The following is a 14295-nucleotide window of genomic DNA, read 5'->3' as shown; positions in this document are numbered from 1 at the left end:
CGCACATACGCACACAGACACACGCACGTACGTATGCACACACACACACACACACACGCACACCCATACACACAAACACACACACACAAACACACACACACGCACAAACACATACACACACACTCACATGCACGCACGCACACACTCTCACAGACAAACACACATATCCACACACACTCACACATACCCACACACACTCACACATGCACACACACACTCACAGACACACATGCACACACACACACAGACACACACGCAAACACACACACATACACACACACACTCACACATGCACACACACACACTCACAGACACACACACACGCACGCATGCACGTACTCACACACACACACACAGACATACACACAGACACACACGCACGCACACAGACAGTGACACTGCAATGGCAATGCAATAGTGGGTCTGTATTATAGTTAGGGGCAAGGCTAGCAAAAGTATAGTTAATGGGATGAGGCTGCCATTGGTAGAATGGGACCACAGTATGCTAACTATACCCTTCCCAAATGATCTTCAGTGGCACTACAGACAGGGGCACCACACTAACACTTTTTATTTTTGAGAAGGGGCTGGTTCATTATCTTCTCTGTGCTTTACTACACTGTGCTGTGCTTTTACCAGGGGATACCAAGGCAGTAAACTCTGAGAAGGCGAGGGAGCTTGTCTCATTAATTTATGGGTCAGGATTCCCTTGTCAGCTGAATATAAATGATATTTCTGGAGGTCGTAAATATTACAGGCTCTTACATTTTCTTATATAAAATATCTGGCCCGACTCCCACAGTCATCTGAAGCTATTCTCCCTTCAACACTATGCCAGGTATGAAAACAAAAATGAGGGCTGGACAAAATATTAGAAACACCTGCCATAGCACTGTCAATAGGGTGTACACCACGGGACTGATTCACCTGCCATAACACTGTCAATAGGGTGTACACCATGGGACTGATTTGCCTGCCATAGCACTGTCAATAGGGTGTACACCACGGGACTGTTTCACCTGCCTTAGCACTGTCAATAAGATGTACACCATGGGTCTGATTAAGCCACGTTGAATCAATGCCATCGTCAGAGCTAGTGTCCGTCTGATAACAGGTTACTGACTGTGTTTAGGCAGGTGTTTCTTATTTATTGTCCAGCCCTTTTTGTGATCCATTTTTTTCAATAAGTTCGGCAAGAAAAGGCAAAAACGGGGGGGGGGGGGGGGGGGTTGTGCAGCGGTTGCTGTAGATCAGAGAGCGCGTGGAAACGGGAGTCCGCTTGCATACCTTGGCTCTTTCGACCATCACCATACGAGTTTAATCAAAACAACTGGAGCTACTGCAGATTACTGGCGCGAGCCCAGCAAACTACTCCGAACAGCACTATTATTGCGCTTCAACAGCTCGGGAGCGCTGCGCGAGGGGCGGCGGCAGCTCAGCCTTTTCACATCCAAACAAGCAGCAGACACCTGCCTACGCATTTCAGAGTGGATTTAAAAACGAAAACACACACCACCTTTCAAGTTGAAAACTCTTCTGTATGGATTTTTTATAATGAATTTCAGAGTGTACGTAACTCTTTATTGCGCTATCTACGTGCTTACTGCTGTTGCAAAGGAGATTGAAATTATCGAGAAACGAGGTAAATTATGGGGGCGTATTATTACACAGTTTTGTAAATGCGTATACATACAACTCTACGCAATATGTGTGTGTATGACCGTGTTTAAGGTACCGGTATGGATACTTATTATTATACATGTCATAATGTGTGATGTTAATGTATTGTATTGTATATGTTATGCATACAATTATGCTTATGAGCTTTCCAAACTTGTATTTTTTATTTGTAAAACTTATTTTGAATATATTATTCTGAAGATAAGAAAAAACTAAACACATTTCTGTATGTATAGTTTTTGGAGTTTTGAAGTTGGATAAATTACACAGCCCAATATTCACAGCACTGGCATTATTTCAGTGTTTCAATATATATTTATATAAGCCCTCCGTGGCAGATTTATTTTTCTATTTAAACTGTATACAGGGCAATGCTGGAGGGATTACAATGACGCTAATATACCCAATCTGGTGTCTATATCTCGGGTTCTGTACACAGGTCAATGCTGTCCGGTGCCTCGCCGTATTGTTCTGTACACAGGTCAATGCTGTCCGGTGCCTCGCCGTATTGTTCTGTACACAGGTCAATGCTGTCCGGTGCCTAGCTGTATTGTTCTGTACACAGGTCAATGCTCTCGGGGTTAAATAAGCTTACCAGCAGTTCAGATCATAGTTTCTGGGCAGACAGTGCCTGAATATTGGCTCATGGTGACGGGTTTTTATCCAAGACCAATAAACAAGCATCCATTTTTTTTTTGAGCTGCAAGTGGCTCCATTTAAGGAATTAATGTGTCACCCCTGGAAGCAAACAGCTTTCAAAACAAGTGAGCTTCCTTTACTTTGAAACAAATGAGCATACTGGCCTGTCAATTGATACCAAGAAGGAATTCATGTCCTGCATGCTTGTTAAAAATCTTCAGGTTTGATTGCCTTGATTTTATTTACTTCTCCCTTATGCAATCGTTCAGAGAGGTTCTTACTTCAACAGTACTGGGTGTCAGGGCTGGATTAACCTATACACAAATTACGCTATAGTGTAGTGCCCTCAGCAGAACTGGGGCCCACACGAGGTCGTTGTTTGTTTGGGACATTTTACAGGAAGAGAAGCGCACAGAAGCTTGCTTTTGGTTAATTTTGTTATTTTATGACGGCTATAAATGTATTTGTCGATTACAGCATACCTGGTCTCTGAGTCTCTCAGGCAAGCAGTATAGGTCAGCAGTGTGGAGTAGTGGTTAGGGCTCTGGACTCCTGACCCGGAGGGTTGTGGGTTCAATCCCTAGTGGTGGACACTTCTGTTGTACCCTTGAGCAAGGTACTTTACCTAGATTGCTCCAGTAAAAACCCAACTGTATAAATGGGTAATTGTATGTAAAAATAATGTGTTATCTTGTAATAATTGTAAGTCGCCCTGGATAAAGGTGTCTGCTAAGAAATAAATAATGATAGTGTATGAACTATTGAGGGCAGAAAATATAAACCGTGTTCACAGCACTGTATTGGTGCATAACCGTAGAACTGTATAAAAACACTATAGGCTACGTAATAACCGTAGATAGATGGACACACTGATGATGTTTCTCATTTTTATATGGCAGCTCCACAATCGGGAGAATATATATTGTTCCCTCCATAATGAATTACAAAGTGCAACGGCAATCACATTGAATATAAAATATTTTTTTAGAAATGCAATTCTCAAGTCTGCAAAACATCAAAGTGCCTAGTTTTGGTTTGAAACTGGAACATTAATGGTTACCCTGCACAGGCATGATAGAAAATACTGTACAGTGACTGCATGTATTTGCACCTTCTTTTTAATTTTTTGTGCAAACTCCATGGCCGAACATGTATTTAAGAAAAATAAAACCGTGCTCACACTCCCTGTCCCCAACGCAGGGCCGGATTAACCAATATACCAATAACACCATTCGCCATAATATGCATAGGGCCCCCAAAATATGGGTTAGCGTAGGGCCCCCACGTCCTTTAATCTGGCCCTGCTGGGTATTATTATTATTTTTCTAGTTGCCTGTCATTGCCGCCCGTAAGGCAGGCTAGGTCAGCCACAGTGTCTGCATAATAATAAGAGCCAGGGCCCCCCCCCCCCTACCCCCCACCCTTGCAACTGCAGCGACTTCGAGCTAATGAATGGAACAACGCTGTACAAGTTTCAGAGGTGACAGAAATCTGTTATAAAAGTGTTCCAGAGTAAAAGCACAACAAAGTATAATAAAGCACAGTGAAAACATGGTAAAGCGCAGGCAAGCATTGTAAAGCACAGAGAGGTATGGTAAAGAACAGGGGAGCATTGTAAAGCAGAGAGGTATGGTAAAGAACAGGGGAGCATGGTAAAGCACAGAGAGGTATGGTAAAGAACAGGGGAGCATGGTAAAGCCTAGAGAGGTCTGGTAAAGCATAGGGAAGCATTGCAAAGCACAGAGAGGTATGGTAAAGCATAGGGAAGCATTGTAAAGCACAGAGAGGTATGGTAAAGCATAGGGAAGCATTGTAAAGCACAGAGAGGTATGGTAAAGCATATTAAAAAACAAACCATGGTAAACTAACCCTTATAAGTTTCCCCTAGCAAAGTGTAATAAAGCACAGTGAAAGCATGGTGAAGCGAGGTGACCATGGGAACAGCATGGGGGGAAACTGCAGTGGTAAACTTTTCTAAGAGATCCTTATGTCACTGTCTGATGAACACTCTTACACACTCTTCAGTTTAATAATAATATAGAACAATCTGCCACACAGCATCGTGTTCTTTGATTGGACATGCAGACGTGATGAATATATCGATTCATGCTATCAGGAAAGAACGATCGGCGCGGGGGGAGGGGGGACTATTGTGTTGCCTGCCAGCTGCTCCACATGTGAATATTATCATGCCGCACATCTGGTTCCAGTTACAACAGCAGGAGTTTTGCCCAGAGTTCTTCTGATAAATATCTGTGTTAAGAGGTGAAATATTTACTTGGTTGATTTTTTAAATGTTTTTTTGAACTTTTTTTTGTACAAACCTGTTTGCTAAACAAGTTCAAACGTAATCACTGCAATACTTCCATTCTCAAAACTTCAAAACACTTTATTCTGTTTAGCCTTGTACAGAACTACAGCAGCTACTTAACATGGTGTCTATATAACACTAATATAAACCCTGTACAGAACTACAGCAGCTACCCAACATGGTGTCTATATAACACTAATATAAACCCTGTATTGAACTACAGCAGCTACCCAACATGGTGTCTATATAACACTAATATAAACCCTGTATTGAACTACAGCAGCTACTCAACATGGTTTCTATAGAAAGTTTGAATCTATTCCAGTGGATTACCTCCTGCCCAGTACCCATAGCATCTCCCCCACAACCCCTCCTTAGCCCTCCTCCCCTCAACACTTCCATTCCCTCCCCTGTAGTGTTCCAAACAGATGTAATTAATGAGAAAAAACGAAAGTGAAAGAGAAAGAAAGAAATGAGAGAAGCTTGTTCATATATGGTCTTGCAAGTCGACAGTGAGGCTGGAGGTGAAGCTGTGCGCCTGTGGAAGATTCAGGGGAGGGGTGGCAGTTTAACTTTAACAACAGAGGATCTGAAGGGCTGCCCTCCAGTGTACAATTTTCCAATGCATCAGGCTGGTTTATGACCAGGATCATGTACAGTAAATTGGAATTCTTTTTATGCTTTTATTTTGTATGACAGTTTTTGTCCTGTTTGAATGATTTGTCTCTTTTTATAATGTTATTTCTTGCTGCCTTCTCTTGCCAGGGCCCACTTGTAAACAATGTGTGTATCTTAAGAGTTCTATCCTGGTTAAAAAAATATATTTCAATGAATTTGAATTTGCTGTCTCCCCAGGCGTGCTGCCCCGCTGTGCCGCGCCTCTCTTCCCGGTCGATGTGCTCCTCCTGCTGGACAGCTCGAGCAGTGTCACGGCCTGGGAGTTCTCTCAGTTCCTGTCTCTGCTCATGCGGCTGTCCTCCGCGCTCCCTGTGGGTCCTGTGCAGGTGGGGCTGCTCTCCGTCTCTGACTTCCCAGTACTGGAGTTCCGCATCGGGCAGCACCAGACAGCTGCGGCCCTGCAGGGGTCCTTGGGGGTCCTGCGGCAGAGGGGGGGAGACACGAACTCAGGCCTGGCTCTGGAGTGGGCGCGCCGGCAGGGCTTCGCCCCAGGATGGGGTTCGAGGGCCGGGGCACACAGGGTGGTGCTCTGGATCACTGACGGCATGTCCACAGATGAGGTGGAGCTGCCCGCCAGGCTGCTGAAAGAGGCCGGAGTCAGAGTGCTGCTGGTCTCCACAGGCAGGTCTGACCACGGCATCCGAACCGTCGCCTCGGACCACTCATCCATGTTCTTCACAGACACAGACAACCTGCCCGAGATTTCAGTGCAACTCTGTGAGGCCATCGTGGGTAAGCAGCAGACTGGTCACAAAGACAGCTCTTTCTATTGATAGGAAAACACCAGCAGTGTTGCAGTAACACCTGCTTGACTTAGACTCTTCTAGTTTCAGTAACATAGATGAAGGCACTAGAGCCCAAATGCTTGTCTGTCTTCTCACTCATATAAAAGTCAACCTCTGTGTTATGGTAGTTATATACCTCTCTATATTGCAGTAACCTTCCTTGTGTTCCAGGCTCTGATTCACAGTCTACAGGCTTGTCCGTGTTTGACATCCAATCAGAAACCGCCTCTGTGTCCTGGCCTCGCTTCCTGATTGGCTCAGAGGGTCGTTACATCCTGGAGGTCACTTCCTGGTCCGCTGGTAGGCAGTCGCGCGTGTATCAGGAGCTTCACTGGGAGAGTCACGGCGCCACCCTGAGGAACCTGCAGGCAAACACTCCCTACTGGCTCTCATTGACCAGCACTTCCTCCTCCCAGGGGCAGAGGGTGCTGTGGGGAAACTTCACCACTACAGCCCTGCCTGGCGCGGCTGAGACACTGCCAGGTGAGGAACCCCTCCAGCACTGACCCGGGTTCAACAGCAAACAGCTTCCATTTTCTTTGTATTCTTTTTAGGTCCCCTGACCTTGATTGGACACCCCGGCTTTAATGGATTCAGTTAAGATCAGTAAGTGGTCAGTACTGTTTAATGACCAGGATGTGTGAATACAAATATCACAAAATCATGACTGGGACATCATGGATTCTGCAATGGATGCAGTTGATTCCCTGCCTTGTATTCTCTTATGCTCTTTAATAAATATATTAACAAAGTAATTCTCTCTCTCTCTCTCTCTCTCTCTCTCTCTCTCTCTCTCTCTCTCTCTCTCTCTCTCTCTCTCTCTCTGTCTCTTCTAACTTGACAGCTTCTTCTGCAAATGTTAGAGAGAAAGGGAACAATCCAAACACACTGACTGACAAGACACCTGCAGGTGAATACTCTGTCTGTCTATCTATTTTGCCATCTGTCTGTCTACCTCATTGTCTGCCTGTGTGTCTCTTTCTGTTTGAAATAAATTGTGTTGTGCCCTTATCTCCAACTCTTGTACAGTGAATCATGAATACATGAACAGTCATGTCTCCTCTCTCTCTCTCTCTCTCTCTCTCTCTCTCTCTCTCTCTCTCTCTCTCTCTCTCTCAGTCTCTTCTAACTTGTCAGCTTTTTCTGTAAATGTGAGAGAGAAAGGGAACAATCCAAACACACTGACTGACAAGAAACCTGCAGGTGAATACTGTCTGTCTATTTTACTGTCCATCTGTCTGTCTGTCTATCTCACTGTCTGTCTGTCTTGTACAGTGGATTATAAATACATGAACAGTCATGTCTCCTCTCTCTATCTCTCCCGCTCTCTCTCTCAGTCTCTTCTAACTTGACAGCTTCTTCTGCAAATGTGAGAGAGAAAGGGAACAATCCAAACACACTGACTGACAAGAAACCTGCAGGTGAATACTCTGTCTGTCTATTTTACTGTCCGTCCGTCTGTCTCTCTGTCTGTCTGTCTACCTCATTGTCTGGCTGTGTGTCTCTTTCTGTTTGTAATAAATTGTGTTGTGCCCTTATCTCCAATTCTTGTACAGTGAATTATAAATAAATGAACAGTCATGTCTCCTCTCTCTATCTCTCCAGCTCTCTCTCTCTCAGTCTCTTCTAACTTGTCAGCTTCTTCTGCAAATGTGAGAGAGAAAGGGAACAATCCAAACACACTGACTGACAAGAAACCTGCAGGTGAATACTCTGTCTGTCTGTCTATTTTACTGTCCGTGTCTGTCTACCTCATTGTCTGCCTGTCTGTCTCTTTCTGTTTGAAATAAATTGTGTTGTGCCCTTATCTCCAATTCTTATACAGTGAATTATAAATAAATGAACAGTCATGTCTCTCTCTCTCTCTCTCTCTCTCTCTCTCTCTCTCTCTCTCTCTCTGTCTCTTCAAACTTGTCAGCTTCTTCTGCAAATGTGAGAGAGAAAGGGAACAATCCAAACACACTGACTGACAAGAAACCCACAGGTGAATACTGTCTGTCTCTCTTTCTGTAATGGATTCAGATGTATTTCAAGGTGATTCTGATTCTCTGTCCGTGTGTTTGTCTGTCTCTCTGATTCTGTCTGTGTGTTTGTCTGTCTCTCTGATTCTCTGTCTGTGTGTTTCGCTGTCTTTCTGATTCTTTGTATGTGTGTTTGTCTGTCTCTCTGATTCTGTCTGTGTGTTTCTCTGTCTCTCTGATTCTCTGTCTGTGTGTTTGTCTCTCTGCTTCTGTCTGTGTGTTTGTCTGTCTCTCTGATTCTGTCTGTGTGTTTGTCTGTCTCTCTGTCTGTGTGTTTCTCAATTCTCTGTCTGTGTTTGTCTGTCTCTCTGATTCTGTCTGTGTTTCTTTGTCTGTCTGATTCTCTGTCTGTGTGTTTGCCTGTCACTATGTGTTTGTCTGTCTCTCTGATTCTCTGTCGCTCATCTCTCCTGCATTGTATGGGTAATAACAACTAAATACCACAGTTGTTTCTCTCTTCCTCTCTCAGACTTTTCAAAGCTGTTAAATTTGAAAGAGAATGCAAACCAGGTGAACGCACTGACTGAAAAGAAACCTGCAGGTGAATACTGTCTGTCTGTTTGTAATAAATTCAGATTCTTTTATAATGAATTATACATAAATTAACAGCAATCTCTCTCTCTCTCTCTCTCTCTCTCTCTCTCTCTCTCTCTCTCTCTCTCTCTCTCTCTCTCTCTCTCTCTCTCTCTCTCTCCTAACTTGTCAGCTTTTTCTGCAAATGTGAGAGAGAAAGGGAACAATCCAAACACACTGACTGACAAGAAACCTGCAGGTGAATACTGTCTGTCTATTTTACTGTCCATCTGTCTGTCTGTCTATCTCACTGTCTATCTGTCTTGTACAGTGAATTATAAATACATGAACAGTCATGTCTCCTCTCTCTATCTCTCCCGCTCTCTCTCTCAGTCTCTTCTAACTTGCCAGCTTCTTCTGCAAATGTGAGAGAGAAAGGGAACAATCCAAACACACTGACTGACAAGAAACCTGCAGGTGAATACTCTGAAATAAATTGTGTTGTGCCCTTATCTCCTATTCTTGTACAGTGAATTATAAATACATGAACAGTCATGTCTCGTGTTTCTCTCTCTCTCTCTCTCTCTCTCTCTCTCTCTCTCTCTCTCAGTCACTCTTAATTTGTCAGTTTCTTCTGCAAATACGAGACAGCCTGGAAGATATCCAAACACACTGACTGACAAAACACTCACAGGTGATTACTTACTGTCTGACTGTCTGTCTGACTGTCTCTCTGTCTGGCTGGCTAAAAATAAATTCAGTGTCTGCAATATTTTGACTTAAATTCTCTCTCTCTCAGCCAGGCCCGCTAGCCCTCGCTCCCTCATCCTCTCTTTCCCCTCCTCCCCTCGCTCTGTCTCTCACTATCAGGTGATCTTTGGAGTCTTGCCCCGCGGTGAGGGTGGGACAGTGGGGTCAGGGGTCACTGTGGGGTCGTTGCAGGTCAAGGGGGAGCAGCAGGGGGTGTGGCTGACCCAGCTGAGGCCAGACACTGCTTACCTTATCACTGTGACCGCCCACTACAGAGGTGGGGGGCAACAGCCATTCTCAGTGACCGCCAGGACCTGGTCAGGTAAATGAGCTGGCCTGCAATGCTGAATTGGAACCTATTAGCAATTCACTGAGAGTGTAGATCTTGCACTCAGAATGTCAATGACAGGATTTGAAACGTTTAAACCACAACAGGTTCTATAGAAACAGATCAAGAATGTTAATATCAGCTTTTCATCTGTTTTTTATTTAGATTTAAATGACATATGTTTCTAAGTGTTGGGTGGATACTGCTAATAAAGTTAAGAGTGCATTTTCTCTTGCACTCTTTATATGACAGACCTGAGGAAAGAGAGCGCGAGAACGAAAACACACTCACAACTTGATTAGAGGTAGCCACCCGACACAAAAATTAAAGAGAAAATAATAAGCCCTAATAATACAGTAGTTTACTAAACGTTTAACTTTATTGTTTTAAGATGTTTTTCTAAACGATTAATCTGTGACAGCAGCATGATGCACTGTGAATAAACTGTGTGAAAAACCAATGTGAAATGTATTATAAATACCATAGGGAAATATAAAGGTGACCCACACTCTAAATCATGTGTGTCTGATTACACAGAAGGTTTAAATCTTCCAACTATTAATTGTAGATTTACAGTCATGACGGGTCACATGATCACTACATCTGTACTAGATGTGTGAGAGTCGTGTGTGCAACTATTCAGCAACAAGCACATCTGAGTGGCTTCAGAAGGGAGTGTGGAGTTACTCATCCCTCAACACATGTCCAGTTTGCCACAATTTCATCTTGTGTCTGTCTAAGCTTACTACATTCTTCCAGTTTAATTCCATTAAAGCTGCAGACAGACAGACAGGCAGAGACCCACACTCTTATTCAGTTTGACATTACAAAACAATCCCTTTTTGTTGTAAGCAAAACTGGTTGACACTTCCCGTGTTTGTCTCCAGAAAGGCTCTCCTCCCCGCAGCACTTGATGCTGACTGATGTCACTTCCTCCAGTCTAGTGGCTTCCTGGGCGGAGCCAGAGGAACAGGAAGTGAGGCAGTACAAAGTGCGGCACATCGACTCGAGTGGAAAGATCCAGGAGCACTCGCTGCCGGGTCACGTGAGGACGGTGTACCTGCGTGACCTCGCGCCGCGCTCTGCACACGTCATCTGCGTGTCGGCGCTCTATAAACACGGGCGCAGCGCGGAAACCTGTGCCAAGAAAAGGACTTTGCCAGGTAAACCCTGCCTGTTCTGCACAGGGTTTTATATTAGTGTTATATAGTGTGGTCCCGCCAGCATTGCCCTGTGTACAGTGCAATACAGCAAGGCTCTGCCCAGCACACAGCAGGCAGTGCCAGCGCACTAGAATACAACTTCTTATAGACACCATGTTGGGTATCTGCTTTAGCTCTGTACAGGGTTGTATGTGTAGGTATTGTATTGTAATTCTCTCCCTCTCTCCCTCTCAGCTCCAGTCAATAAGAGAAGACACATTCCTTACAGACTCTGCGCGCCTTACTTCAAATGCAAGTGCTGACACCCCCTGTCACAATGGAACTGAGCTCTTCTGCAGAGGAGTACCACACCCCCCTCACCCCCGAAATTGAAACTCAAATCCAGTGTCATCCCAGCGAGGACGGCGGCCGTGCAGGCTCCCCTGCCCTATAGCTTGTACAGGAGGCTGACTGGTTTCCTGAGCTTATGTACTGACACAGAAGGAGACTGCAGGCTGGTGTCTGGCTGCACTGTGGTTTGTGCACCCTGCTGACCCCAGGAGCCACAATGGCACCGGTGTATAAATACAGACACACAGACAGACACTTCCCCCCCATTGGGATAGCTGGCTGGAGGGGGGCCTATATTTTGTGTCTTGTAGAAATGATATTTTTTTCCAAAAAAAGATGACTGATATATCACAAAACAGGCTGTGGTTTACCCCTCTCTCTCCCCCGCTTTCTCTATCTCTCTTCCCGCTATCTGTCTCTCTTTGCTATAACATGGGCTGCTTATAAAAACTACCTCCCTCTCCCTCTTTTCTCCATCACTCTGCCCCTTAATCTTTTTCTCTTTTCTATAGCTTGTGACTTATTAAAACATTACCTCTCCCTCTTTCATGTTCTCCATCTGTCTTCATCTCACCTGTCTTCCTCCCTTTTTCTCTCTGTCCACCTCTCTTTGTCTCTTTGCTACAGCTGGTGCCTGTTCTAAAAACTAAAAGTGAGGGCATAGTGATAGAAAATGAACAGCAATGCTGATTATCAAACCCTATTGCCTTTGTCTTCTCAATGGGGGATTGTGCAGTATGCTGTGTCTGTGAGCATCTGATTGTCATTCCTTCCCCTCGTACACCAGCCTGATCTAGACATGACATTACTGACTCCCATCACACACCAGCCTGATCTAGACATGACATTCCTGACTCCCCTCACCCACCAGCCTGATCTAGACATGACATTCCTGACTCCCCTCGCACACCAGCCTGATCTAGACATGACATTCCTGACTCCCTCACACACCAGCCTGATCTAGACATGACATTCCTGACTCCCATCACACACCAGCCTGATCTAGATATGACATTCCTGACTCCCCTCGCACACCAGCCTGATCTAGACATGACATTACTGACTCCCTTCGCACACCAGCCTGATCTAGACATGACATTCCTGACTCCCCTCATCCACCAGCCTGATCTAGACATGACATTCCTGACTCCCCTCGCACACCAGCCTGATCTAGACATGACATTCCTGACTCCCACACACACCAGCCTGATCTAGACATGACATTCCTGACTCCCCTCACACACCAGCCTGATCTAGACATGACATTCCTGACTCCCCTCACACACCAGCCTGATCTAGACATGACATTCCTGACTCTCCTCACACATCAGCCTGATCTAGACATGCCCCTCCCCTCCCCTCCCTCCCTCCCTCCCTCCCTCCCTCCCTCTCTCTCTCTCTTCTCTCTCTCTCTCTCTCGTTCTTGGCAGTGTTTCTTTGGATCACCATCTGGTTCTTGAGATTTTTTTGTTTTTCTCATTTCTGATGGTTTTATATATAATAAAAAGAAGATGAGGGAACTGTCTCAGGAGGAAATGAAGTCTGAAACAAAAAGGAAAGAAAAAAGAGAGTAAGGGGAGAAGAGAGGGAAGGGAGGGGGAGAGGAGAGACGGAGGAGAGTGTACAGGGACTTGGTAGTATAGTTCAGTGTAGTTTAGAATAGTGTAGTTTAGTAAGAGAACATAATCAAATAGGATAGAACAACAGAATCGAATAGGATAGAACAGAACAGAATTGAATAGGATAGAACAGAATCGAAAAGGATAGAACAGAACAGAATCGAATAGGATAGAACAGAATTGAATAGAACAGAATCGAATAGGATAGAACAGAATAGGATAGAACAGAACAGAATTGAATAGTATAGAACAGCCCAGAATTGAATAGGATAGAACAGAATCAAATAGGATTGAACAAAACAGAATCGAATAGGATAGAACAGAACAGAATCGAACAGGAAAGAACAGAATCTAACAGGATAGAACAGAACAGAATCGAATGGGATAGAATAGAACAGAATTGAATAGGATAGAACAGAACAGAATCGAATAGGATAGAACCGAACAAAATCAAATAGGATAGAACAGAATCTAATAGGATAGAACAGAACAGAATAGGATAGAACAGAACAAAATCAAATAGGATAGAACAGAATCTAACAGGATAGAACAGAACAGAATCGAATGGGATAGAATAGAACAAAATCAAATAGGATAGAACAGAATCTAATAGGATAGAACAGAACAGAATAGGATAGAACAGAACAAAATCAAATAGGATAGAACAGAATCTTAACAGGATAGAACAGAACAGAATCGAATAGGATAGAACAGAACAAAATCAAATAGGATAGAACAGAATCTAATAGGATAGAACAGAACAGAATCGAATAGGATAGAACAGAACAAAATCAAATAGGATAGAACAGAATCTAACAGGATAGAACAGAACAGAATCGAATGGGATAGAATAGAACAGAATTGAATAGGATAGAACAGAACAGAATCGAATAGGATAGAACAGAATCGAATAGAATAGAACAGAATCAAATAGGATAGAACAGAACAGAATCAAATAGCATAGAACAGAATCAAATAGGATAGAACAGAACTGAACAGAACAGAATCGAATAGCATAGAACACGACAGAATCAAATAGGATAGAACAGAATCGAATAGGATAGAACAGAACAGGGTAGAATAGAACAGAATCTAATACAGTAGCATTTAGGTTAGAATAGAAATGTTTATTTTTTTTAAAACATTAACAGCCCATATTTACATGTGAACAAAATGTTAACGGTATAAAACTAGCAGTTACTGATGCTTCTTCTGCTAGTTTTGCAATTTTGAAAATGGTTTTAAAGGTGACAACACTCTGCCCCCTAGTGGATGTGACAAACACAGCATTCGTATATTTTACTGAATTTCTGCTCTTTTTTAGACTTTGTTTGAATGCAAGGATTTTACAGATTTAGTTTTGTACCTGGTGTAGCAGAGAATAACCCAGCTTGACGTATTCTGGGGTGTGAAGGAGGAAATAAACTCACGGAACATGCAGAATATAACGGGCTCCCTGCACTTGTGGGATGGCTTGC

The 14295-nt window shown here is 43.8% G+C and overlaps 1 protein-coding gene across 4 annotated transcripts; it reads left to right on the top strand.

Annotated features, from left to right (window-relative positions):
- Nucleotides 1-1229: 1229 nt before the first annotated feature.
- Nucleotides 1230-14265, top strand: LOC117425182 (von Willebrand factor A domain-containing protein 1-like). Of its 4 annotated transcripts, none has more exons than XM_058993997.1 (15): nucleotides 1230-1642; nucleotides 5486-6040; nucleotides 6265-6576; nucleotides 6938-7003; nucleotides 7213-7296; nucleotides 7431-7514; nucleotides 7699-7797; nucleotides 7994-8077; nucleotides 8584-8655; nucleotides 8821-8886; nucleotides 9021-9104; nucleotides 9238-9321; nucleotides 9427-9699; nucleotides 10593-10868; nucleotides 11103-14265. In XM_058993997.1, exons 1-15 carry the CDS (start codon nucleotides 1555-1557, stop codon nucleotides 11168-11170), a joined length of 2295 nt encoding a protein of 764 aa, XP_058849980.1. In that variant the 5' UTR covers nucleotides 1230-1554; the 3' UTR covers nucleotides 11171-14265. The 4 variants fall into 4 exon arrangements, with proteins under 4 accessions (XP_058849980.1, XP_058849979.1, XP_058849981.1 ...); XM_058993996.1 differs by having other exon boundaries at nucleotides 6920-7003; nucleotides 7714-7797; XM_058993998.1 differs by lacking the exon at nucleotides 7213-7296.
- The last annotated feature ends 30 nt before the right edge of the window (nucleotides 14266-14295 follow it).

The sequence above is a fragment of the Acipenser ruthenus genome, chromosome 20, assembly GCF_902713425.1.
Source record: "Acipenser ruthenus chromosome 20, fAciRut3.2 maternal haplotype, whole genome shotgun sequence".
Taxonomy (NCBI): Eukaryota; Metazoa; Chordata; class Actinopteri; order Acipenseriformes; family Acipenseridae; genus Acipenser; species Acipenser ruthenus.
The sequence above is the reverse complement of the archived record's forward strand: the minus strand, read 5'-3'. Positions and strand labels throughout refer to the sequence as shown.